This window comes from Macaca mulatta, chromosome 12, assembly GCF_049350105.2.
Source record: "Macaca mulatta isolate MMU2019108-1 chromosome 12, T2T-MMU8v2.0, whole genome shotgun sequence".
NCBI lineage: Eukaryota > Metazoa > Chordata > Mammalia > Primates > Cercopithecidae > Macaca > Macaca mulatta.
This window is the reverse complement of record NC_133417.1, coordinates 87,993,779-88,019,805: the sequence shown is the minus strand read 5'-3', so window position 1 is coordinate 88,019,805 and position 26,027 is coordinate 87,993,779. Positions and strand designations below refer to the sequence as shown.

At 39.3% G+C, this 26,027-nt stretch overlaps 1 protein-coding gene across 2 annotated transcripts; it reads right to left on the bottom strand.

Annotated features, from left to right (window-relative positions):
- Positions 1-1,080: 1,080 nt before the first annotated feature.
- Positions 1,081-19,600, bottom strand: DUSP19 (dual specificity phosphatase 19). Of its 2 annotated transcripts, none has more exons than XM_028830540.2 (4): positions 19,001-19,392; positions 14,611-14,657; positions 10,969-11,003; positions 1,081-2,595 (listed from the first exon to the last, which is right to left on the bottom strand). In XM_028830540.2, the coding sequence occupies exons 1-4, from the start codon at positions 19,224-19,226 to the stop codon at positions 2,538-2,540; spliced, it is 366 nt and encodes a 121-aa protein (XP_028686373.1). In that variant the 5' UTR covers positions 19,227-19,392; the 3' UTR covers positions 1,081-2,537.
- Positions 19,601-26,027: the final 6,427 nt, after the last annotated feature.

Genomic DNA, 26,027 nt, shown 5'->3' with positions numbered 1-26,027 from the left:
CAGAGGTTGCAGTGAGCCAAGATCACGCCACTGCACTCCAGCCTGGGCAGTAAGAGCAAAACTCTGTCTCAAATAATAATAATATCATTAAGAGCAAAACTCCATCTCAAATATTAATAATAATACACGATCCATTATTAACAAATTCTATCAAGGCTTCATGTGACATTTAATGGCTGAAAACTAAACAGGACTCAGCAAAATAAAATGTATTTAAATACATGCTTTCTTGTGAAAGAAGGCTCATCCAGTGATACTGACCATAGAGAGAAACTATACATCACTCTCATATTTAAGAGGGTTCTGCCTGCCTTGGTTGGCTTCAAACAGCTCACTGTCAGTTGATTATATTTAGACTGGTTCTCAGCAGAAGCAAAGAGTCCATAACATCACAAGTGATGGCATCTTGTCAGGGTGTAAGCAATCTCAAAACATAACTTGCATTTATCACTTCTACTTTTTGCTCATGACAGCACATGAAAGCCTGCCTTCTCAAATGCACAGATGTGCTCAATATGCACTTTCCATCTATGCTTGCTCTCTATAATGTGTATTTAAGAAGAGCTCAAGACTTTTAAAAATAAAATCTACATGGCAATGGTATCTTCTAAGTCATGAAAAACTATTTGGAAACTATCAGGCCAGGCACGGTGGTTGACGCCTGTAATCCTAGCACTTGGGAGGCTGAGGCGGGAGTTTGAGATCAGCCTGGGCAACATGGCAAGACTCCTGTCTCTACAAAAAAAAAAAAAAAAAATTAGCCAGAGGTGGTGGCGCACAGCTGTAGTCTCAGTCACTCAGGAGACTGAGGTGGGAGGATTGCTTGAGCCCAGGAGGTAGAGGCTGCAGTGCATTGTGTTCATGCCACTCCACTCTAGCCTGGGTGACAGAGCAAGACCCTGTCTCGAAAAAAAAAAGAAAAGAAACGAAACTGTGCTAATTAATTAAGTATACCTTATTCTGAAGAAAAAATCAAAATCTTTAAGCAAATTTACAATGTACAGAGCTCAGTCCTGCAAATATGGAGACATTAAAGAAAAAAGAACCTATTCAAAGGCCAAAGATAAAACTGTAAATGACTGTGGGTTTCCTAAAAGTATATTTAAAGTTTCTTACAAAACCATAACCCTTCTCCCCTAAAAAATATGTTCTCTGGTAGAATACTGAAGTAGAAAACAGACCACTGAACAATGATCTCGCAGTATCAAACATTTTCTCAAACAATTATGACATAGGATCAAAAAACAGAATGCTAGGCACCCAGGATAAAAAGCACAAAATGTAAGAGAATAGATCACCTATTCAAAGAACCAAAGCTCACAAGAATGTATGAGAGAACATCTATACATTAAAGAAAGAAAAGAAAGAAAGAAAGAAAGAAAGAAAGAAAGAAAGAAAGAAAGAAAGAAAGAAAGAAAGAAAGAAAGAAATGAATGCAGATAATAGAATTGAAAAAACCAAAATGAGGCCGGAGGCAGTGACTCACACCTGTAATCCCAGCATTTAGGAAGGCCAAGGTGGGTGGGTCACCTGAGGTCAGGAGTTCAAGACCAGCCTGGCCTACATGGTGAAACTCCGTTTCTATTAAAACTACAAAAATTAGCCAGGCATGGTGGCAGGCACCTATAATCCCAACTACTTGGGAGACTGAGGCAGGAGAATCGCTTGAACCCAGGAGGCAGAGGTTGCAGTGAGCCGAGATTGTGCCATTGCACTCCAGCCTGGGTGACAACAGCCAAATTATATCTCAAATAAAAAAAAAAAAAAGAAGAAGAAGAAGAAAGAAGAGGAAGAAAAACAAAATGAAAAGTGTATATTTTTCATAAGAGAACACAGGAATTTTGTGAATAGTGTAGCCACTATATAAATATTGTATAAACCTTCAGATACTGGTTATCTCTTTTGGGAGATTTAAGGTATTCATTTTTAATCTTAAAAAGATTCTTTAAAAAGAAATTTACTTCCCTCTGAAATAGTAAGTTAAGTAGCACTTCAAGCTTTTCCTTAATAAAAACCGTTGCTGGAACAGAAAAATAGGCTTATTAATTAAATGATTCTCTCCATGCTCTAAATACACATTTTAAATGTACACCTTTTTCTTCTACAGAAAACAATGATTACTAATACTTTGTTGTTTTCCCTTAGCAATTTAAAAAAGCATTTAACCACACATTATAATAACAAAGAGAAAGTAATGACATTTGAAATTTACTTATACAGTAGGTCAGGACATTCAAATTGACCTCCATTTATGCATAAAAAAGGCAAGAGAAAAAAGGGAGTTTTGCTACTCTCCAAAGAAGGGAAAAGATGGCTATAGAAGCCAGTTCAGAAACTACAGTTGTCCATTGTCTGCTATAAGGCAACTCAAGAACTGTTCTCCTTTATTCTGTCACACTTATTGCTTTCTTTGCCCTCTTGATATGTACGAAGCTGCTCCATGAAGCCAGAATTTGGACATATGGAAGGTCTTGCATTTTTCACCAAAGAAAAAGCACTGGTAAATGAGGTTTGTTCAGAATTCATCAGGAAGCCTATTACAATTGCAGCAGCCCTGGAAACTCCTGCATTACAATGAACAAGAACCACTCCATCCTACAAAAAAAAAAAAAAAAAAAAAAAACTTCATTATTCATTTGAGAAAGATTATTAAATCAATTGCACATTCTTATACTACTTGAAATTATAAAGTAAATATTCAATTTTATCAATTTATTTGATTCAACTTATTTGATTACTGAAATAAAATTCATTACCCACAACAAATGGACACTCGATCAGTCAATCAATCAACCTATACCTCCCTTACCTACTAACCCATGATTGAAATGCTTTAATGATGTTTGGAATTCTGAAACAGTATCTTTCACTAAACTAAAGTAATCCAGTAAAGAACACATTAAAACCTAACAACTTAGTAGCCAAATGTATCAGTAAACACAAAAACCTAATAACTTAGTAGTCAAATGTATCAGTAAAGTACACATGAAAACCTAACAACTTAGTAGCCAAATGTTTCAGTAAAGTACACATAAAACCTAAGAACTTAGTAGACAAGTGTATATAAATAAGAAAAAAAACACAGGAAATATATGCGAAAACATAAAATAAAATCATAAGTATAAACTAAACAGAGAGCCAGAAATACTCCAGAGTATACTTAGTGTTCTCATAAATAAGCTAGTGTCAGTGGCTTGCAAATCTGTTTAAATAATCAGCAAGGAAAACATTTTCCACCCTTGGACATATTTTATTCTGGCAGGAAGTTACTTAAAAATATTTAAACTTATGAGGTAGTAAAATGTGATACAAATAGTTCATAACAATGTGAAGTGGAAAAGGTAATCAGACACCAGCATGAGGTCAATAAATGAAAAAACGTTTCAGGTAACTTGCAAATGATACTTTCCAAGTGAAAAGAGACACAGCGCAAGACCAATGCTGATGGGGGCAATATTGTATTAATAATGAATGTGATAGATCTGATGGGACAGCACTGATACAGCTTGGCCCATCTGAAGCCTTTAAAAAGTTAATGATCTAAATGAAACGTGGTGAACCGTGAGCATACCCTCCAGAATTAGACATTTTAGTTACTTCATTTCCTGATTCTTTATTTGGTACAACACAAAAAAAGATGAGAGCAGGAGGAAAAAAATATGCTACCAAAAACCCTCTACCCAGAGCACATATTAACAATACTACTGTTATGACTCATCAGATTATTTTACTTCTGCAAGGTAGTTTTCTGATTCATACATCTGTTGCAAAACTCCTTTCTTTGATCTGCTGTAACAAACTTGCAAGTGCATCTCTTTTCAAGAAAGTCAAATTTTTAATAACAAAATTAGTTAACATTTTGAAAATCCTCATATAAAAAAGGACAATATCAATTGCTTTCTTTTTTCACATCTTACATTACTGTGGGATATACTGTTTTCTATAGATATTTATGACTCCTTTTCAAACTTCAGCAGTTTCTATATAAGAAAAGCAAAACACAAATATTCACTATACACCTTGGAAACTTTTTGTAGCAATAGCCCATTTTTACAAAACTTAAGATGTTTAAAAATTATATTAAGGTAACTGATGAAAATTATTAATGAACTTCATTTAGCATAAAACAAGTCAATTAGATACTCCAAAGAAACTTGCAACCATAAGCTTAATAAGCAAGAGATACCCTTCAATGTCACTTTTAATATTTCCTGCTTATATATTAGTCGGCTTTACTTTATGATCCATACATAGGCTTTTGAACATGAAACTAGTTTTATTTTCAGTCTTACACAATGTGCATCCAATTTTAGCTAATGTTTTAAAATGATATTATTTTCTTCTTCTTTCTACTTTATATAATAGCTGTTTTTCTACAGCTTTTCAATTTACCTACTTTCTACCTTTTGGTTATTCGTTAGGTATCATATTGTCCTTGAAAGTATTTCCAGAGAAATTATTGGCTTTGTATCCCTTTTTCAGAGCTCAAAACAGTAACAAACAATTTATAAAGCATTTTTTTTTTCTTTGCATTTGCTGTTGTCTTATGCCTAGAAGACTTTTGCTCTTCTTGGTACAGCTAATTCTGACTTCTGTTCTAAGACTGCCTCTTTCCAAGTGAAATGAGGGCAGGAGGAATGTCTTGGCCATCTTTGTATGCCTAGTAGTTAGTGCAATTCTTGGCATACAGTAGGTATTCCGTAACTGTTTGCTAAGTGAATAAATTTGTTCTGCATTTCTGAAAGGAAAGTGTTCTTTCAAAAATTCAAAATCACCATTTTGCTATGGGCAAGTAGTAACTTATAGGCAGATAGTAATTATGCTATGTTATTTCCATTTCACAGAGTTGTCTTTGTTCTTGTGCCGTTACAGTTTTCAACTAGATTGCAAGCTCCTGGAGGGCAGCAATGTGTATCCCTCACATCTTCTCAGAATAAGTAATTAATATTCCTTAACGGTAACTGAGCCAAGCCCAGGTGTTTTTCCTTACATTTAACTTCCATTAAAACTTTAGCATCTCCAGGCACGGTGGCTCACACCTGTAATCCCAGCACTTTGGGAAGCTGAGGCAGGTGGATCACAGGTCAGGAGTTTGAGACCAGCCTGGCCAACATGGTGAAACCCCATCTCTACTAAAAATACAAAAATTAGCTGGGCATGGTGGTGGGTGCCTGTAATCCCAGCTATTTGGGAGGCTGATGCAGGAGAATCGCCTGAACTCAGGAGGCAGAGGTTGCAGTGAGCTGAGATCGTGCCACTGCACTCCAGCCTGGTTGATGAGTGAGACTCTGTCTCAAAACAAACAAACAAACAAACAAACAAAAACTTGGGCATAAGCACTACTCATAATAGCAAAGACATGGAATCAACTCAATGCCGATCAATTATAGTCTGTATAATGAAAGTGTGGTACATATACCCCATGGAATACTATACAGCCATAAAAGGAATGAAATCATGTCCTTTGCAGGGACATAGATGGAGTTGGAAGCCATTATCCTTAGCAAACTAACACAGGAACAGAAAACCAAACACCGCATGTCTCACTTATAGGTGGAAGCTGAACAATGTGAACACACAGACACATGGAAGGGAACAACACAAACTGGGGGCCTGTCAGGGTGGGGTGGGGTAGGAGGAGGGAGAGCATCAGGAAAAATAACTAATGCATGCTGGGCTTAATACCTAGGTGATGGGTTGATAGGTGCAGCAAATCCCCATGGCACACATTTACCAATGTAACAAACCTGCACATGCTGTACATGTGCCCCAGAACTTAAAAAACCCTGGGTATAATGTGATAGTCTGCAAGTGCCTGACAGTCACCTATGATGAAATAAGAATTCTGCAGTGGAATGAAAATCAATTGTCACTAAAAATATACTCCTTAGTTCAGCGTTTGGGTGGGGTGGGGGAGTAGCCAAAATCTCTCAAAGAACTAAGCAATGTCTTGGTTTATATTCAGGCACAACCTTCTTATCCTGCAGAGATCTGGTAGCAAACCGGACAACACTATGAGGAGCACAGGTCACAACAGTCCACTCATGACTATCCACAGTAGTAGAGGTGAATGTAAATATGACAAACACAAAAAAAGTGATGGGTAGGCTGCTTTGAAACAAACTGGAAGAAGTAAGGCAAGAGAATAGGGTCTGGCAGCAGGGAACCTAAGGCTGTTTCACGCAGACTTCCTAGCACTAAATTAAAAGGAAAACCCTAACTTTCCACACCTAAGTAACAAAAGGACCAGAGGGCTACTGCCTTTGCAAAACCCCCCACTTTTTCTGCATGCAGATGGGAAATTTGCTGTCCACAACCAATCATATTGATTGCAGGCCAAGTCTTCGTTTGCATAGAAGTGTAACTTTGTAACTTTACCCTAGCCTCTCATTGGTTGCTTTTTGAAACCAATCAGATGTTTGCACAGGAGTCTGACCTTTGTAACTTCACTTAAGCCTCTGGTTGGCTGCTTTCTCTAACCAATCAGACTGACTGCAGGATACCACTTCCTTTACATGAGGTGAGCATGAAGTGGCCATTGGGAAACTTCTAGCGGATATTTGGGCTCAAGAAGTTTCTGTATCCTGTCCCTTGGGCCACTGCTTGGGCCTGCTCCCAAACTGTGGAGTGTGCTTTCGCTTTCAATAAATCCCTGCTTTCACTCTTTCGCTTCATTCTTTCTTTGCTTCGATGGGCGTTCTGTCCAATTCTTTGTTCAAAATGCCAAGAACCTGGACAACTTGCAGTCATGACCCTCTATTGGTAACAGAAGCATCTAAAAACTTAGTGAATTTAGGTACTTATTTAGACCCATGTTTCTCTAACGAACTTTTACTTATATTGAACAAAAAACTACAAACAGCTTACATGTCTCACAGTAGGAAATAAGATAAATTATAGAATCACCAACTACCGTAATACTGTGCAAAAATTTAAAATGATTTGAATCATTAAGTATAAAAAGCAGGCTATACAGAGGGGACCAGGGCCAGAGATGGGACCAGGAAGGAACTGAGGACCAAGAAGTGCAAATATTAGTATCCAGGACCAGAGTGGCTGCCCGAAGGTCCAGATCTCACATGTGATGTCACCCTGTCAGCCCTCCCCTCCTGAGCAGGAATCCAAGAATGTGCCAAGAGTCCTGCTGGCTTCAGCCAGGTGGGCCTGTACATAGGGTCCATGTGCAATAGGGAGGGATATCTTCTATTTTTTGCTGCCCCCTCCCAGCCCACTGTCTGGGGCAGGGGGAGAAGGTATTTTCAAGATAAAGCACAGGTACCACAAATAAAAGTCATGAAGTTGCAAAAAAAAAAAAAAAAAAAGGCAGGCTATAAAAGAATTTAAACTGTATGATACTATTTTTATAAAAATATATATACAGGTCTAGAAAAATATCTCAAAATGCTAACAATCGTTATATCTAAGTGTGGAAGTATTTTAATTTTTTCCATTTTTTTCTACAAAGAACATGGACTACTTACATCATGTTTTTAAAATCATATCTTATAAATAACAAACATGAAATATCAAATATACATTGTCATACTTTGCACCTTTTGCACGTAAAAAGAGGGGACAAATAAATTTAGTTTCTAAAAGGACTCTGGGCTATAGAAGTTACCATTACTGTTCCTCTCAGGTGTATTTCTGTCCCTTTAGGCATAAAGGAAGGACAGAGAAACCAAACAGAGTTTTGCAAGTATAGAGGGAAATGAAGAAAGACTTGGGAAATGGAAACCATTCCATTTGGCAATGGTATGTAAAAAGATAAAAACAACAAACTAGGCCTAGAAAGGTAGTTTTGAAACATGTAATTCACTGAGTAATTAAATTTAACAATATTTGAATATAAAATAGACAAAGGCATGAAGAGATCTTTTCTAAAACAAATGAAAAAAATTCAAGAATTCTATTGCTAAAACTAAATATATATTAGCCTTCCAGGCATGATGGCTCATGCCTATAATCCCAGCACTTTGGGAGGCTGAGGCAGGTGGATCAATTAACATCAGGCACGTGAGACTATCCTGGCCAACATGGCAAAACCCCGTCTCTACTAAAAATACAAAAATTAACCAGGCGTGGTGGCACGCACCTGTAATCCCAGCTACTATGGAGGCTGAGGCAGGAGAATCACTTGAGCCCAGGAGGCGGAGTTGCAGCAAGCTGAGATTGTGTCAATGCACTGAGTTTTCAGGGCAGGCAAATACTGGCTGAGGTTAGGATCCCAGTATAAAACATAAGGCTTGAGAGGGTAGAACATATTGCTGAAATCTAATTCATCTTATCAGAAACATTTTCTGCAACTCCTCAGATTCTCGTGGTGCCGCCATCTCACAGACCCTCTCAGCACACTCCACCTCAGCTACCACCTCCATGACTGACTACTCTCCCCTTAGGTCCATTCACTTTTGCCTGTCAAAGAAGGAGCTCTTCTTCAATGGTGTCCACAGCATAGACAGGCGTACTCTGAGTCCTGGATTTTCTATTTTTCAACTTGGTTGAAAAGTTGTATTACAGGGTGTTAGATTTGGCTTTGAGATGGCCGCTGAAGGAGTGGAATGTTATAACCCAGAATTGTGGGGTTGGTTATATCCCCACTGGCAAACTTTGGCCAATGGGAAACAGAAGCTGACAGGAAGCCAGGCAGATAAATTCTCTCTCCTTCCTCCCTCCCAGGCTGGGTTGAGGTACAGTTTCTTGGTACTGCCTGTCCAGAGATATTTTGGGTGGTAGAGTAGCTATACCTGCTGAATAGCCAACAGTCAGCTCACTGTGCAATGAGCCCAGCAGGGTAAATGCATCACTTTGTATTCCTTCTCGTCCCACCTTGAATCACTTTCCTTTCTTGCCACTCTCACTGCCTACAGATTGTACCTCTCAAATTAAGCATCAGCTCTAAATCCTCATCTCAAGCTTTGTTTTTAGGAAACCCAAGCTAAAATCCACTCTAATTTACTGGCCCAAATTAAGGCAAACTTTATTTTTAAATTTATTTAAAATTCCACGCTTATTAGAATATTCAATCTCTTGCTTTTCTTTCTAGATAGTATTACCCTGTCTAATTTTTACTTGCAATATTTACATCTCTTCTAATGTTAATATGAATATGGATGACATCTACACTTTCCCATCTCTGGCATATTCTACATCTCCTTAGAGAAGGAGCTAATACAGAAATATCATTTTTATTTTTAAAACTATTAACTCACACACTGGAATGTTACAATCCAGAGCCTGTAAATTTTTTCACAAGAAAACAGAATGGCCAATATTAGGCTTTGAATTAGAAGACCTCTTCCTTGGCCACGTGCGGTGGCTCACGCCTGTAATCCTAGCACTTTGGGAGGCCCTGGCGGGCAGTCTGCCTGAGCTCAGGAGTTCGAGACCAGCCTGGGCAATACAGTGAAACCCCGTCTCTACTAAAATACAAAAAATTAGCCAGGTGTGGTGGTGTGCACCTGCAGTCCCAGCTACTTGGCAGGCTGAGGCAGGAGAATCACTTGAACCCGGGAAGTGGAGGTTGCAGTGAGCTGGAGTTTGCAGTGTGCCGAGATCATGCCACCATACTCCAGCCTCATGACAGAGCGAGACTCCGTCTCAAAAAAAAGAAAAACCACAAAAAACAAACAAACAAAAACCCTCTTCCTTTGCTTCCATTCAAATACAGTCATGCATCATTTAACAGTGGTGATGCATTCTGAGAAATGTGTTGTTAGGCAGTTTGTTTGTGCTGTAAACATCACAGAGTGGACTCACACAAACTAGAATGGTATGGCCTATTGCTCCAAGGCTACAGACCTGTTCAGCATGTTACTGTACTAACTTGTAGGCAACTGTAACACAATGGTATGTATTTGTGTATCTAAACATACCTAAACATAGAAAAGGTATGGTAAAAATATATTATTATAATCTTATGGAACCACCATCATATATGCAGTCCAAACATCATTATGCAGCGCATGACTGTATCTGCTATTAAAGTTGATGAACAGTAGAATGGAATAGTTTTATATTTTCCAGGTAGTCTAGTGGAAAGGTAAGTAGAACAGTGCTAGGCACCTAAGGCATTCAATAAATATTACCAAATGAAAGGAAAGAAGGGAGAGAGGGAGAGAAAATGGGAAGGAGAGAAGGTAGAAGGGAGAGAAGGTAGGCCAGAGTTCAATTAAACCTGATTGTAATCTTGTCATTGTTAGGTGTTCCAGAAGAGTTATTTCTCTCTGTAAATGCTTCTACTTTCCCACCTACGTATCTTACGTAAAATCTGTGAGAATTATTTGCTGACTAAAAATGACGCTATTTCAAGGAATAATTATTGATAACAGCCAACCTAGAAACTTTGCCTGTCAGAATGTTGACTTGAATCCAATAACAAGATTGAAGTACCATATGGCATTGGCCATTGGTCTTCTAACTTCAGAAAACCAACAGACAGCTTCTGATCAGCATTTTCATACAATCTAAGTAAAGCAATACACATTTAGTCCTTAGAGTGCCTTAAAATTTTACTGCTAAAAATGCAGTTTCACAATAACTATCTCATTCATTAAAATGAAATGCATGTTAATCATCATAAATACACTAACAAGTCTAGAGCAGTCTCTGTTTTATGGTCCCCCTGAATATCTTGCAGACTGGTCAGAGGTCAGGTGGCTATAAACCCTCAAAGGAAATCTAGCTACATGTTTACAGACGAAAACTCAGTAAGTAGAGGATTTTTATTTCTGAACATTTCTCAGTAAGGCATAGGAAAATGAGAAACTGAATTAATGTTAAAACTAAGTATCTTATTGAAAAAAGAGCAATTAACCAAATAATTGTAGGAAATAATGAAACATTGTTAGAAGGGAAATTTCATAATGGTTTTTTAGAGATTCATTATAAAAACAATAAAGATTGGGTAATGGATCCATACTTTCAAATTTCTGCTTCTGAAGAACTATGGATCAAAACAAAACTCACCTTTCTTTTTGCTTCTTCAATAAATTCAAAACATTCTGGAAAATAAGACAGGATGTTGGTTTCAGGCAGATCCAATATAGAAATGCTCTTATATGTAAAGTCACTGAGGAAAGCATTTTCAACTCCATATGCAACATTAAGAATATGAGTCACCTTAAAGAGAAAGAAAAAAGATGATTTTTTAAAATCCCATGAATTAGGTTATCTAAAAAGAGACTGGGGTGTTGTGTTGACATCTATAACAAGAAAGGTAAAAAATTTAAATGCGACTCACTTGATTGATAATACTTCTTCAACCCACACCAGAAGTGCTCCTTCTACTATATGTTCTCTCTCTCTCCCCTCCACCCTTTTTTTTAACTTATTATTATCATCATGTAGAGACAGGGTCTCTTTCTGTCACCCAGGCTGGAGTGCAATGATGCAATCATAGGTCACTGCAATCTTGAACTCCTGGGCTCAGGTGATCCTCCTGCCTCAGCCGCCCAAGTAGCTGGGACTACAGGAGTGTACCACCACACCCAGCTAATTTTTTTTTTTTTCAGAGAGGGGTCTCGCTTTTTTTGCCCAGGCTGGTCTTGAACTCCTGGCCTCAAGTGACGTTCCCACTCCCGCCTCCCACAGTGCTGGGATTACAGGCGTGAGCCACCACACCTGGCCTATATATTCTCATAGCCCTGGACTTGCCCTATTACAGCTCATACCACTTAGAGATTGTTTGTCTCTTTCATTGCACTAGAAACTACATGAGGGTAGGGACCATGTTTAACTTAGTGTTATAAGCGAATGAGCAGTGAGTTTAGCAGAAAATGCTTAAAATCTTTGTTGAATTAATCTGTAAATATCCATATAAAAAACTTAAATAGGAGAAGTATATCAGTAGTACACAACTTCCCTTTCAAGAATTATTTCCCTATTTTCCTTCATATTCTTTACTTAATAAAATGGTTCTCCAGGATGACTGCACATTAGAGTCACCTGATGAACTCTTAAAAACTATCAATACCACAGGGTCTCATACCCAGAGATTCTGATGAACTAATCTGGCTGAAAAGTAAGGGGAGGGGTGGTTGTAAAAAATTTTCTTTCAGGTGGTACATTTGAGCAACCTCCTCCTCTTCCATCTATGTATTTGAGCCCCTTTTCTTAGAGGCCACCAAACATGTGGAAGAAAGCCATGTAGAAAGTCCATTAAGATAATCCAGAGGCTGAGAATCACTTGAACCCAGGAGGTGAAGGTTGCAGTGAGCCACGGTCATGCAACTGTGCTCCAGCCTGAGCAACAGAGTGAGACTCCATCTCAAAAAAAAAAAAAAAAAAAAAGAAAAAAGAAAAAGAAAAAAAAAAAACTAACAACTTTGTCCACATCTGTACTTCCCCTCTGCCTTCTGATTACAATGAAGGATGTGCTCATGCATCTTCAATAAGGCTCATTCCAGAATCTGTGCTTGGAGTCACAGTGCTTCCTACTTTCTTGGCATCTCCCTATAGTCATAATTCTTGCTTTTCTGTATCTTCAATTTCTTCTTCTACCATCAGCCTTAAAACATGCTGAAAGCTCTCCCATCCCCCCTCCTCACCTATAGCTCCTCTCTCTCTTTCTTTTCCCCTTCCCATCACTTCCTCACTTCTCAATCTTTTGCAATACGGCTTTGGCCTCCAATTCAAATGAAACTGTTTCCACCAAATGCACTAACAACCTCTCTGTCACCAAGTCCCATGAACATAATTTAGGCCTAATCGTACTTAAACTTTTGCAGTATCTGACATTGCTGACTCTCTCCTCCTTAAAACACTATTCTCTTTGGCTTCCACGACACCACCTTTTTGTTTTACCTTCTTTTGGCCTCTTTTGGATCCTCCTTTCCCACTGCAGACTCTTCTTCCTTTGATCATTCCATATAGGGTGATATTCCTCAATTTATCAGTTCTATGATAAGATTCTGTTATAGGCCCTCTTCTCTCTTACTTTATACTTTTCCCCAGGCAGCTTCATCTATTCTAATGATTTCAGTAACTATTTAAAAGCTGAAGATTCCTAAATCTGTATATTCACCTCTATTCTGAACTTCAGACCCTACATATCTACCCACCTAGATGATCCACATCACCCAAAATCTAACATGTTCAAAACTAAGCACACAGTTTTGCCTTCAAAGCCTGTTCCTTCTACGCTGTTTTCAATCTCATGGAACAATAACCTTACTTAGTTACCAAAGAAAGTGAGACATCAGCCTTGACTCCTCCTTCTCCCTTAGCCCCACTCCCTATCCTGCCTCATAAGTAATCAAATTGTAAGAATTCTACCCCCTAAAATACCCCTCACAGCTATGTAATTCTATCTCCACTACATCTTAATCTCAGCCATTGTCATCTTTTCCTTAGATTACTGCAATAGCTTTATAACCAGTTTCCCTATCTCTAACTTGAGCAACCCTCCAATGGATTTTCCACACTGCTTCTAATGAGAAATCTTTCTAAATTGCAAATTTGATCCTGTTACATCTCTGGGTAACTTCTCAGTGGCTTTCCACAGTCTTTTGGATCAAGTCCAAACAACTAACTCTGGCTTACATGGCCTTTTGGGATCTGGCTCATGCTTACCTCTCTCTCTGGTCTTGTCTCTTAGTGCCCTTCTTTCTCACACTCTCTATTCCAGGGCCACTGAACTTTTCTGTCCCTGAAAGCATCAGCCTTTCTCTTGCTTCTTGGCCTTCACACATATCTTTTATTCTGTGTGAACACTTTTCTTCCCTTTTTTTTTTTTTTTTGAGATAGAGTCTTGCTTTGTCACCCAGTCTGGAGTACAGTAGCAAAATCATAGCACACTGTAATCTTGAACTCCTGGGGTCAACCAATCCTCCTGCCTTGGTCTCCAAAAGCACTAGGATTACAGGCTGTCTACTCCTTTCCCACCCTCTTCAGAGAAATACTTCAATATCACTTCCTCCAGGAAGTCTCCCCTGACTCACCTATCCCCCAAAAAACAAACCAAACCAAACATGGGTTAAGAGCATCATCTCCTCTGCACTTCTATAGCACCCTGCACTTCCCCATCAAAGCACACAAATGCTGTTCTGTAGCTGCTTGTCTGTCTTCCCTGTCTGCCCCTTACGTCATAGGCTTCAAGTGAACAAGAATCTCTTGCACTCCTTCAACGACAGCAATTCCATGACCTGAAACAGTGCTCAACAAAATGGTAGAGGGCTAAAAATTCTTTTGAGTAAATATGTAATAAATCACATCAGTTGTATGGAGTAGAGTGGCTGGAAATGGCATTACAGAAGACGTGGTATGTGAGTTGGGACTTAAGGCCTGGGCAGTCTTGGACAAATAGAGATGAGGGAAAGCCTATCCCACACAGAGGAACTCCATAAACACAGGCAAGAAAGACATGCCTCCAAGGTCAGGCTCATGAGGGTACATGAAGGAGATCAAGAAGAATGTAAAACTGGAAAGATAGATTACAGATCCACATATTTGAATTATGCGCCAATTATTTTTCAACTCTATTAAAATGATAGCGAAAATGTTACCAAGTAAACTCCATAATGTACCAAAGATGCACCAATACAGTTTTTCCTAAATAAAACAACTAAAATATTCTGTGTATATGGTGCCAAACTTAAAGCATTTTTTTACCTTGTTCTTTTTCAGTGTATCCAAATCATGAGCAGCGTCTTGTGACCCTAGAAAAAATAAATGATACCACCTTGAACATAAATATAATCATCTTGACCTTTTATATAAATTTGTACAGCCATTCTGTTATTAAAAAAAAAAAAAAAAAAGACGAACAACTTGGAAGGACCTTAGTCCAACTTTCTGAAGGCCAATTTGATAAGAGTCATCCTACATAAACTCTTGGACTCTGAAATCCTACTTCTAAAAATTTGTCCTAAAAGTTACAGATGTTGCAAAGATTAGCTGTAAGAATGTTCACCATAGTATTGTTTGTAATATAAACAAAACAAAAACAAAAGAACAGCAAAAGCCCAATAGCTGTTGCATTAAATAAAAAATGGTACAATTGCATAGTGAAATACATACAGCCATTACCACCATTAGAAATAAAAAACGTAAGCCTGAACAACATTGTGAGACTCTCTCTATAGAAAAAAAATTTTTTTTTAAATTAGCCAGGCGTGGTAGTGTGTGCCTGTATTCCCAGGTATTCAGAAGGCTAAGGCAGGAGGATCCCTTGAACCTAGGAATTTGGGGTTACAGTAAGCTATGGTTATGCCACTGCACTCCAGCCTGGGTGACACAGCAAGAAGAAGAAAGAAAAGGAAAAGGAAAAGAGAAGAAGGAGAAAGGGAGGGAGGGAGGAAGGGAGGGAAGGAGGAAGGAAGGAAGAAAAGGAAGGGAAGGAAAGCAAAGAAAGAGAGGGAGAGAGAGAAAGAAGAAATGTGGTAAAATATTTATAGCATGTAAACATGTTCTTGGCCAGGAGTGATGGCTCCTGCCTATAATCCCAGCACTTTGGGAGGCTCGGACAGATAGATCACTTGAGGTTAGGAATTCAAAACCAGCCTGGCCAACATGACAAAACCCCATCTCTACTAAAAATACAAAAATTAGCTGGGTGTGGTGGTGCACACCTGTAATCCCAGCTATTCAGGAGGCTGAGGCATGAGAATTGCTCGAACCTGGGAGGTGGAAGTTGCAGTGAGCCAAGATCGTGCCATTGCATTCCAGCCTGGATGACAGAGCAAGACTCCATCTCAGAAAAAAAAAAGAAAGAAAGAAAGAAAAATGTTATCAATGTATCTGGTGATAAAAGCAGGTTACAAAATACTATCATCCATTTTTGTAACAAAAAATATGTATGTGCTTAAAAAATGGACAGGAAGTATATATAGAACAAAATGTTAATAGTGGGGTTGCAGGTGATTTTTTTTCTTCTTTATGCTCATTCTGACTTTTTACAATAAACATCTCTTTATTTTGTAACTTAAAAAAGGATATTACAAAAACCATACACCCACAAGACGACTTCGTGCCAGTCGGTTTGGGAACACCCAGTAGCTTAGAGCAAATGCTGTTGGCCTGCAGGATCCCACCCACACTCCATGTACCACTAGGGCTGTGCCCTTCTACAATCTTTCTGTCACAGCCGGCTTCCCAGATCTCCCACACTTGGAAACTGGCTCTAGTTAATAAGCAAGTTCATATGGAGAATAACTAGTTCAAATAAAGTGAGTTTCACAGTTTAAAGATTTCAAGCATTTTACTTTCCTGAATTAGGTTCTATTTCATAAACTTTTTTTTTAAGCTATGTATGTGGGAATTCAGCCAACTTTTTAAATGTGATTTTAGATAGCAGAAAGGCCAGCAAGTATGCTGTTTGGCCAATATCCTCTTGATAATACCAAGCTTACAGGTTCCTTACTGAACTCACATTCAGCTTTATTCTACTTAAAAGTTAGCCTATCAAAATATTAACATTTGTTAAAGCTGAATGGTGTATACATAATGGTCTATTAGTTTCTGTAATTTTCTACAAATTTGAAATACTTCATTTCTTTAAAAAATTCTGTTTTCTAATGTAGAAAGCCCTAATCAACTCCAGGGGAAAAAATAGGTTCAAATAATTGAAACTTGGTGATTTAGTCAGGCGCGATGGCTCATGCCTATAATCCCAGAACTCTGGGAGGCCAATGCAGGCAGATTGCTCAAGCCCAGGAGTTCAAGACTAGCTTGGGCAACATGGTAAAATCACATCTCTACAAAAAGTACAAAAAAATTAGCCAGGCATGGTGGTGTGCACCTGTAGTCCCAGCTATTCAGAGGCTGAGGTGGGAGGATCACTGGAGCCTGGAAGGTGGAGGTTGCAGTGAGCCAAGATTATACCACTGCACTCCACTCTGGATTTATTTTGAGACCCTATCTCAAAATACATAAATAAATAATAAATATCTATCTGTCTATAATATATAATTTTCAAAGCCTAGGACAAAAATGCTATCTAAAATCTTTCATCCATTCTTTAAATGGTTCAAGGGCCTATGTAATATTTTTTAAATGCAATCATTTTTTAGAGTTTATAAACTAAAAAAGATTACATATTTACAACTCTTTGTTTTCTTTATTCACTACCAAAACCAAAAGTTGTTTGGCATGCGATGCTGGGAAGAAGCTGTGTCGCTTCGAGGAGGTGAAGGAAGCTCTTAGAACCAACCTGCAAACAACCCCAGTCTCCCAGACATAAACTAAGTCTGGTCAGAAACAACTCTTTCAACATTCATGTAGAAGAACTGTAGGTGGAACCACCCACGGGTCCTTCAGGAATGAGGCACTTGTAATTAGGCAGAAAAAGGTGCGCTTTCAGAAGAGGGGAGGTTGTTCCTGATGAAAGTATTCCATTTCCTGGTCCAGTGAGAAGACCTTATTAGGGCTAGTTTCAGAAGTTCCTCCCAGGACTCTCCCACTATCCTGGGGAGGTTCCCAACCCCAATCTCAGAACACTACCTTGATTAATTCACTTTGGATAAGTCCACAAATAATAATAATAGTAATAAGCAAAGTTCATGAAGACCCTAAATTGGTGAATGATATATGAAAATTCTACCATAATTATTCCAAGCCATGATGACTACAGTGGAAGCCAAAATAACTGAAAAATGTGCCGTGGCATATTTTCTTTCCTAGATATGGTGAGCAAGGCCTAGGTGAACTTTTCAGATTACCTAAATAACTCAATTTTTCACTGTAAATGTCACAAGAATATGGTATAATTTTTCACGGGGCTGCAGAAACTAGTTAGAGACATTTATTTGGTGAATTTAAAGATAGCCTATGTAACAATTCATATAATATTTAATAACATATGTATACTGCAATTGATTTGCATCAAAAACCTTTTACAACAACCACCACCTCAGGAGGATCCTATGACATAAGCAGATACTGTTACTTCATCTTTACAGATGGCTTTTTGGAGGACCAGAAAGGATAAATGGCTTGCACCAGCTAATCTAGTAAATTAGAGGCAGAGCAGGACTGAAAACTTGGTCTATGTGAGGCAGCCTCGTATAACAATGGACAGCAGGAGTCCATCAGACTTGGGCTTGATGCCTAGCTCTGTTACTTACTAGGTGTGTTACCTTGTGTAAATTATTTCACCAACTTTAAATCCTGGTTTCTATTTGTAAAACAAAGCTGATAATCCCTACTTCGCAGGATTCTGCAAAGGAATGAGACACTAGGTGAACAATACCTGGGCTATTTGTCAGTCTTCTCTCTATTCAAGAATGCCTTCGCAGCATAGTGACACGTCATTTAGTCTTCCCAAGTCTTAATTTCTCTATTCATAAACAGAAATAATTCAGACGTACTTGAAAACATTCTTGACTATTTTTTTAAGAACACCATACCATATTCTTGCCAAATTAACAAGTTTGTACTTTTATGACCTTGCTTCATTTGCTATTTGTGAACTATGCTTGTATAGGGACTCAGTATTTCCATAATGCGAAATAAACCACAAAATCTTCAGACTCATAGCTATAAAATAAAAGATCTCCTTCTCTTAAACACTCCAAAAACAGACACCATGAACAGACGTGGCCACAGGAGGCATGTATTCCGCACGGTTTGTAAGAGCTGCGCAGGCCAGCAAGCACAGGACTATTTCAAATATTAACTTTTCTATAACTTTAACCATTGTCACCTGTAGTTCTGCCTTATACATTCTTTTTTTTTTTTTTAAGTTGTATCTTTTATAATCCGAGAAAACACAACACCAATGTGTTATTCTCCAGAGAAGTTAGGGAAACGGGAAGAAAGCTTTGCTAAAATTCAAACATGCGGTGCCAAGTGCTACTAGAATAGCATCTATGCTTCTTATGGGTACATTGTGAGGCAGAAACGGCTGTAGCTGGCTAATGGAAGTTCCGTATCCAAAAAAGGAAACAGTTCAGCTTTTCGGCAGGATAGCTGATAATACAGACTATTACGCATAAAGGGGGAAAATGAGAACGTAATCTGGCTAAAAGGACTCAATGATTTAGTGGCAAGTCGATGTACTCACCTAGGAGCAACCATGGCTTAATAACGCCAACCTGCAGGTCCGAGCTAAGGTCCTGCACATAACCACAACCACCCCCACTGCTCGGCTCTACTTCTTCCACAACATGAATTCTGGCATCTTTCCATGTTTCTATAATTTTCTTTCCAGTTAGCGTTGTCACCCTGGTGCATTGCTTCCTGAGATTATTCCGGGAGAATGCTTTAATTTCCTGGTTAAGGGAGTGCATTACATGAGCAGAGGCTGGGAACAAATACAAACAATCCAGCAGGCACAGAGAAGGGCTGAACTGCTAGTCCCTTATTGCCCAGGTAACAAAGAGCCTCAGAGGTGCTCGCCCATCCAGGTAACAGCAGCAGCCACAGGCCGAGAGACGGAGTCGTCCAGCTCCGTTTCTCTCAGCGATGCAATGTAAGGCGAAATTTGATTGGTCATTGAGACACAAGTGCTGATTGGATGCTGTTTCTTCTTCCTGTCAGCCAGAAATCTGCATTTTCCCGAAAAGCTCAAGGGATCCACTGGGGGAGATTTCTTATTGTTGCTGTTTACATTTAGCTTTATAATACACGCAGAATGGTAAAATATAAGACTTCGTTGGAGAAAGGGATGACGTGTCCTCCTTCTTTAAAGGCAGTGATTTTCTGATATATTTTGCTGGTGTCACTTACGGCAGCGACCATAGACGATCCGGGCTGACCTGTGTATCGCTACCGCTTGAATGAGACCGGCGGAGTCACCTAGCAAATCACCCTATGTCCCAAAGCCTTTCCTGCCCGTCTGCTTTTAGGCTAGTCCAGGAGGGCTAGAGCGGACTTTGTTTCTCGCTTCCTGTATCCTTCACACATTCTCCTTTTGCTGTTAATGCAAGAGGAACGTTTACTAGATAAAGTTGTTTTGCATATTTGTGAGGCAACAATTTAAATAAACTGGGAAAAAAGATATCTTTTTAAAATTCATGCTCATATATGTAGATAGACAAGAGCTTAAAATGTATGTATTTTTTGACTTTCAGCCTACGTTTTCATTTCATACAGTAAATATACATCCTAAAGAAGAATTACAGCAAGTCCCTCCATATGAAGAATTAAGAAAATCAGTTGTGTAAGCATCCAAATTTATAAAGCAGATAAATAAATTATAGAACGATGATTCTGATTACCAAAAAAAGTTTTGCAAAAGAAATCACAAGATTCCTTTAAAGAGAAAATTTTCAAACCCCTATTAAAGTAAATGTAATTTTAAATGAATTTCAACACAATGTATAAACACATATATAAAATGAAGAAGTTGCACTTATGAAAACTTTTCTTCCAATACCACATATTAAAATTTGTGTTGTTGTTGAAACTTTCTGACATAAAATTCAACTATTATGGATTGACTATTTCTGTCCCTTCAAAATGCATATGTTAAAGATTTAAACCTCAAGGTGATGGTATTTAAATGGGACTTTTAGGATGTAATTTAGAATTAGACTAAGACCCTAGGGTAGACTCCTCATGATGGGTTTAGTGGCTTCAGGAGAACTGAAAGAGATCTTCCAGCTCCCCTGTATGGACCAAGGAAAGACAGTATGAGGACATAAGAAGAAGCTGGCTGTCTGCAGGCCAAGAAGAGAGCTCTCACCAGGAACTGAATAAGCCAGCACCTTGATCTTGGACTTCTCAGCCTCCAGAACTGTAAGAAAATTTATTTTGGTTGTTTAAGCAACATAGTTTATGGCATTTTGTTAGAGCAGCCTCAGCAGACCAAGATATAAACCAAATTTCTCCCTCTTGGAAAGAGAACAGGCCTGGTACAGTGGCTCATGTCTGTAATCTCAGCACTTTGGGAGGCCAAAATGGGTGGATTGCTTGAGCCCAGGAGTTCGAGACCAGCCTGGGCAACATGATGCAACCTCAACTCGACTAAAAAAAATACAAAAAAATTAGCCATGTTTGGTGGCACGTGCCTGTAGTCCCAGCTACCTGGGAGGCTGAGGTGCGAGGAACACCTGAGCTAAGGAGTTTGAGGCTGCAGTGAGCCATGATTATGCCACTGTACTCTGGCCTGGGCAACAGAGTAAGACCCTGTCTCAAAAAAAGAAAAAAGAAAAAGAAAAAAATATGTATAAGCTCAGGCTATCTGCAGGACATCCGAAAATGAAAAACTGAAGAAACTATTTGCATTTTTAAAACAACAATCACAGGCTCATCAAAAAACAACTCTAACCATAAATCAATCCATATATTTATCATAATAATGATCAAAAAAATAAGTACTATTAAGCATTTACTGCATGGTAGGCACTGTGCTTATAAACAATTTTAGATTCTTAGTATTATCACTTAGCTGTTTAACAATGCTTTACATGCATTATCCTATTTGACCTCACCCCTAACCTATTATGTACATACTATTATAATCATCTTCATTTTACAACTGGGAAAAACTCAGGTACAGAGAAAGCATATCACATAGTCTACATTTCACAGCTCATAAGTTTAGAATCACAAATAAAACCTATGTTTGTTTCCGTCCAGTGCCTTAATTCTTAGTTACTGTAGAATACTGCCCTGCTTCCAAAATAATTACAGTTAATGAATATTTATTGAGATTCAACTATGTGCCTGGCACTGTGACAGTCATTGGAAATATAGCAATGAATAAAAACAAAGTCCCTTATTTCATGGATCTTACATCCAAGTGGAGGAAGCAAGAAACAAATATACATATAGCGATGTTGGGTCACAATTTAAATGCTAAAAAAAAAAACATCAAGCAAAATAAGGGAACGGAGTGAGAGGGCAGTGTGTTATTTGCTTTAGGGTGGTAAGAGAAAGCACTTCTGATTCAGTGAAAATTGAATAGAGACTTGAATAAAGTGCAGAAGCCAGCCCTGTAGATATATGGGGGAATAGCTTCATAGCCAAGTGTCTAAATCTTCTGACAGATTTGGAATGTCTATGCCAAGTGCTGAAACAGGAGTGCACTAGTAGGAGATGGAGAGGTTCAAGAAACACCTGGGTAGCTAACTTGGCTTTAAGGGAGTGAATTAAGGGAAAGAGTTGGAGGAGATGTGGACAGAGAGAAAGGATAAGAACTTTGGCTTGTATTCTGAGTGATGGGAAGCCACAGGAAGGAACTAGGGAAAGGAGTCATATGATGGATCCTGTGTTGTGCTACCCCAATCCTTCTTCAATGAATACCTATTGTCTCCACTACCGGGTGTACTATTGGCTGACTGGTAGGTAACAATCCCTTCAGGGACTGCTGCAGCTGCAGAGGGCTGCTTTGCTGAGGTTGTGTCCCTTATGGAATAGACCATATCCATGGCTGATTGATGAGGGAGCATAAAGATCTGTGTGTTAGCCCAGTTTGGAACAATTCTGAGGAGCCATTCTAGCTCTGAAAAGCTAACATGTGGTTGGCTAAGCCTGTCATTGGATATGTATAGCCACTTAACTTCTGTGTCTGCCCAATTCTGCTTTCTTCTTCCCTTCCACAAATGTTGATCCCAAGGGCACTCTTTGAAAAGTCTTACATGCTAAACTCTACCTCAGTCAGCTTCCAGGAAACTTAACCTATGACAAGTGACATGACATTGCTTATGCCATAGGAGGGTCTTCCTGGCTACTATAAGGAAAGGGAGCTCCCTTTCCTGCTTGTTGTTAGGAGACTACTACAGAGGTCCAGATGGAAGATGATAGTTGCTTGGGCTAGAATGGCAACAGAAGGAAGGTAAGAAGTAGTCAGATTCTAGGGACACATGAGAATCATGCCAAGAGAATCTGTTAGTAGATTGATGTGGAGTGATTCGGATAATTCCAAAGTTCTTAGCCTAAGCAACTGAAGAATAGATTTGCCAGTTACCAAGAAAGAGGTGATATGAATATGAGAAGTTTGTGACTTGTTAAGTTTAATACTCCTATTAGTCAGCCAAATGGAGATGTCAATTAGTCAGCCAAATGGAGACATCAAGTGGGCAGCTATACATATGAATCTGGACTTCATAAGAGAGGTATCTGCTGGAAATGCAACTTCTGGAGTAATCAGCTTAAAGATGCTATATAAAGCCATGGAGCTGAATGAGATGGCCTGGTAGTGAGGGTTGATAGAGAAGCCTCATCTATACCAAAGTGACTAACAAGGAGAGGTTAGGGAGTTGAATGAAAATGAATGAGAGAGAGAGTTCTGAAAGTACAAGTAAAGAAAATGTATTAAAGTGCAGAGTGTGATCAGCTGTTTCATATGCTGTTGATAGTGTTGGATAAGATGAAGACTGTGCACTATAATGGATTTAAAGACGCCTTCAACAAGAACAGATCTATGTCCCAGGAATATAAAAACAGTATCTGATTCAATCCCTATGATAACCTAATAAAATAGGTATCCATTCTCTTTTTATAAAGAAGGACATTTAACTTGGAACCTAAGGACACAGCCTTTGGTCACACGGTTCAGATCTGTTAGGTAACAGATCTGAGTAACAAGGTTGAACACAGTTCTATCTTACTCATGAGCCCATATTCTATACACCACATCATTCTGTAGAGGATGGGTAGAGTTGTTGGTTATATACTGATAGCTGCAGTCCCTGCTGGTAATACTAGAATATTAATGTCTGCAGTAACATTGGTTGTTAATATCCTGACACCTAGACGCTATCCAACTCATATCAACATTTTGCAGAAGAACCAAGGTGCAGAAAAGTAAACTGATTTGCCCAAGTTCACATCCCTTATAATCTCAGGTCCCTTGACTCAATATACAATGCTTGTTCCACTGCACTGTATGGCTTTCCAAAAAGTCCCTTAAGGGCAAAAATCCTTTACACAAAGCTAGCTTAGAGTGCTGGCAGGAGAGAAATAAGAGGCAAAATGTTATTAGACCCAGGCCAGAGGGAGAGGGCAGCATTCCACCCCTGGAGAAGGCATTGCCTATGCTGACACGTGAATGGTAAGAGATTGTCCTGCAAGAAAGGGCACATCCTTACAAGGGCTAAAGGGCCTTGGATCTGAGGAAAAGGGAAAAGTGTGAAGTGAATACATCCTAGAATATGTTCCTATGTTCTCCGTATAATTCTTGTCTCCTAACAGATTTAGAGTGTCTATGTGAAGTGCTATGCTAGACATTTTCTGAGCATTACCTCTAATCCTCACAAAATCCCACTTTTAGATAAAGTGGCTAAATTGCAATGAAGTAGTAAGCAGTGGATCTCGTATACTTAGTCTCAGGTCTGTTGAATTCTTTAAATTTTAAAATTTTTTTGAGACTGAGTCTTGCTCTGTCGCCCAGACTGTAGTACAGTGGCTTGATCTCAGCTCACTGCAACCTCCACCTCTTGACTTCAAGCGATTCTCCTGCCTCCATCTCCTGAGTAGCTGGAATTACAGGCAAGTGACACCTTACCTGGCTAATTTTTGTATTTTTTTTTTTTAGTAGAGACAGAGTTTCTCCATGTTGGCCAGGCTGGTCTGGAACTCCTGACCTCAGGTGATCCACCCACCTTGGCCTCCCAAAGTGCTGGGATTACAGGCGTGAGACACCGCACCCGGCCACTGGTCTGTTGAATTCTAAGATCCACTTTTATCCCACTACATTACATGCTCTGACATATTACGTAATAAAATCTGCCATGGGAATATGTAATCCTCATTAATTCGGATGTGACTTATATGGGTAAAAATCATTTATAAATAATCAAAAATCCTCCCCTTTGCATTACAATTTCTAGCCTGAGTTAGTAATCTCAATTCTGCACTTCACTAAGAACATGCAGACACAGCCTGAAATGAATATAGAGAAAAACAAAATTCAGCCAAGCACGTTGGCTCACCCCTGTAATCCCAGCACTTTGGGAGGCCGAGTCGGGCAGATCACTTGAGCTCAGGAGTTGCAGACCAGCCTGGACAACATGGTGAAACCCCGTCTCTACAAAAAAATATAAAAGAAGTAGTTGGGCATGATGGCACGCACCTGTAGTACTAGCTATTTAGGGGGCTAAGGTAGGAGGATTGCTGGAGCCCAGGAGGTCGAGACTGCAGTGAGCCAAAATCATACCACTGTACTACAGCCTGGGTGACAAAGAGAGAGAGACCCTGTCTCAAAACAAAACAAAACAAAACCCACAAAATTCCTCTCATGATTATGGCACCTGCTTCCTGTGTGATCCTTTAGAAGACTTTTTAAAAATTTCAATTAAGGCCGGGCACGGTGGCTCAAGCCTGTAATCCCAGCACTTTGGGAGGCCGAGACGGGCGGATCACGAGGTCAGGAGATCGAGACCATCCTGGGTAACACAGTGAAACCCCGTCTCTACTAAAAATACAAAAAAACTTAGCCGGGCGAGGTGGCAGGCGCCTGTAGTCCCAGCTACTCGGGAGGCTGAGGCAGGAGAATGGCATGAACCCGGGAGGCGGAGCTTGCAGTGAGCTGAGATCCGGCCACTGCACTCCAGCCTGGGTGACAGAGCGAGACTCCGTCTCAAAAAAAAAAAAAAAAAAAAAAAATTTCAATTAAAACAAGTTTGAATGTAAACTTTCTTCATGAATGTAATTCCTTATGTATAAATTTGTTATTAGAGTATTTTGATTACACAACATTTTTTGGTTATATATGTGTGATTTTGTATGTGTGTGTGTGTGTGTGTGTGTGTGTGTGGAGAGAGAGAGAGAGAGAGAGAGAGAGAGATGGAGTCTTGCTCTGGCGCACAGGCTGGAGTGTAGTGGTGCAATCTTGGCCCACTGCAACCACCACCTCCCAGGTTCAAGTGATTCTCCCACCTCAGCCTCCCAAGTAGCTGGGACTACAGGCAAGCACCACCATGCCCGGCTAATTTTTTGTATTTTTAGTAGAGATGGGGTTTCACCATGTTGGTCAGGCTGGTCTCCAACTCCTGGCCTCAGGTGATCCACCCGCCTCAGCCTCCCAAAGTGCTGGGATTATAGGCGTGAGCCACCAAGTCCAGCCTTAGTTATTTATATTATATTGATAATATAAGAAGTCAATCAAGAAGCAGCTTCTCCACTCCTTCTGGGAACTTCGCCTG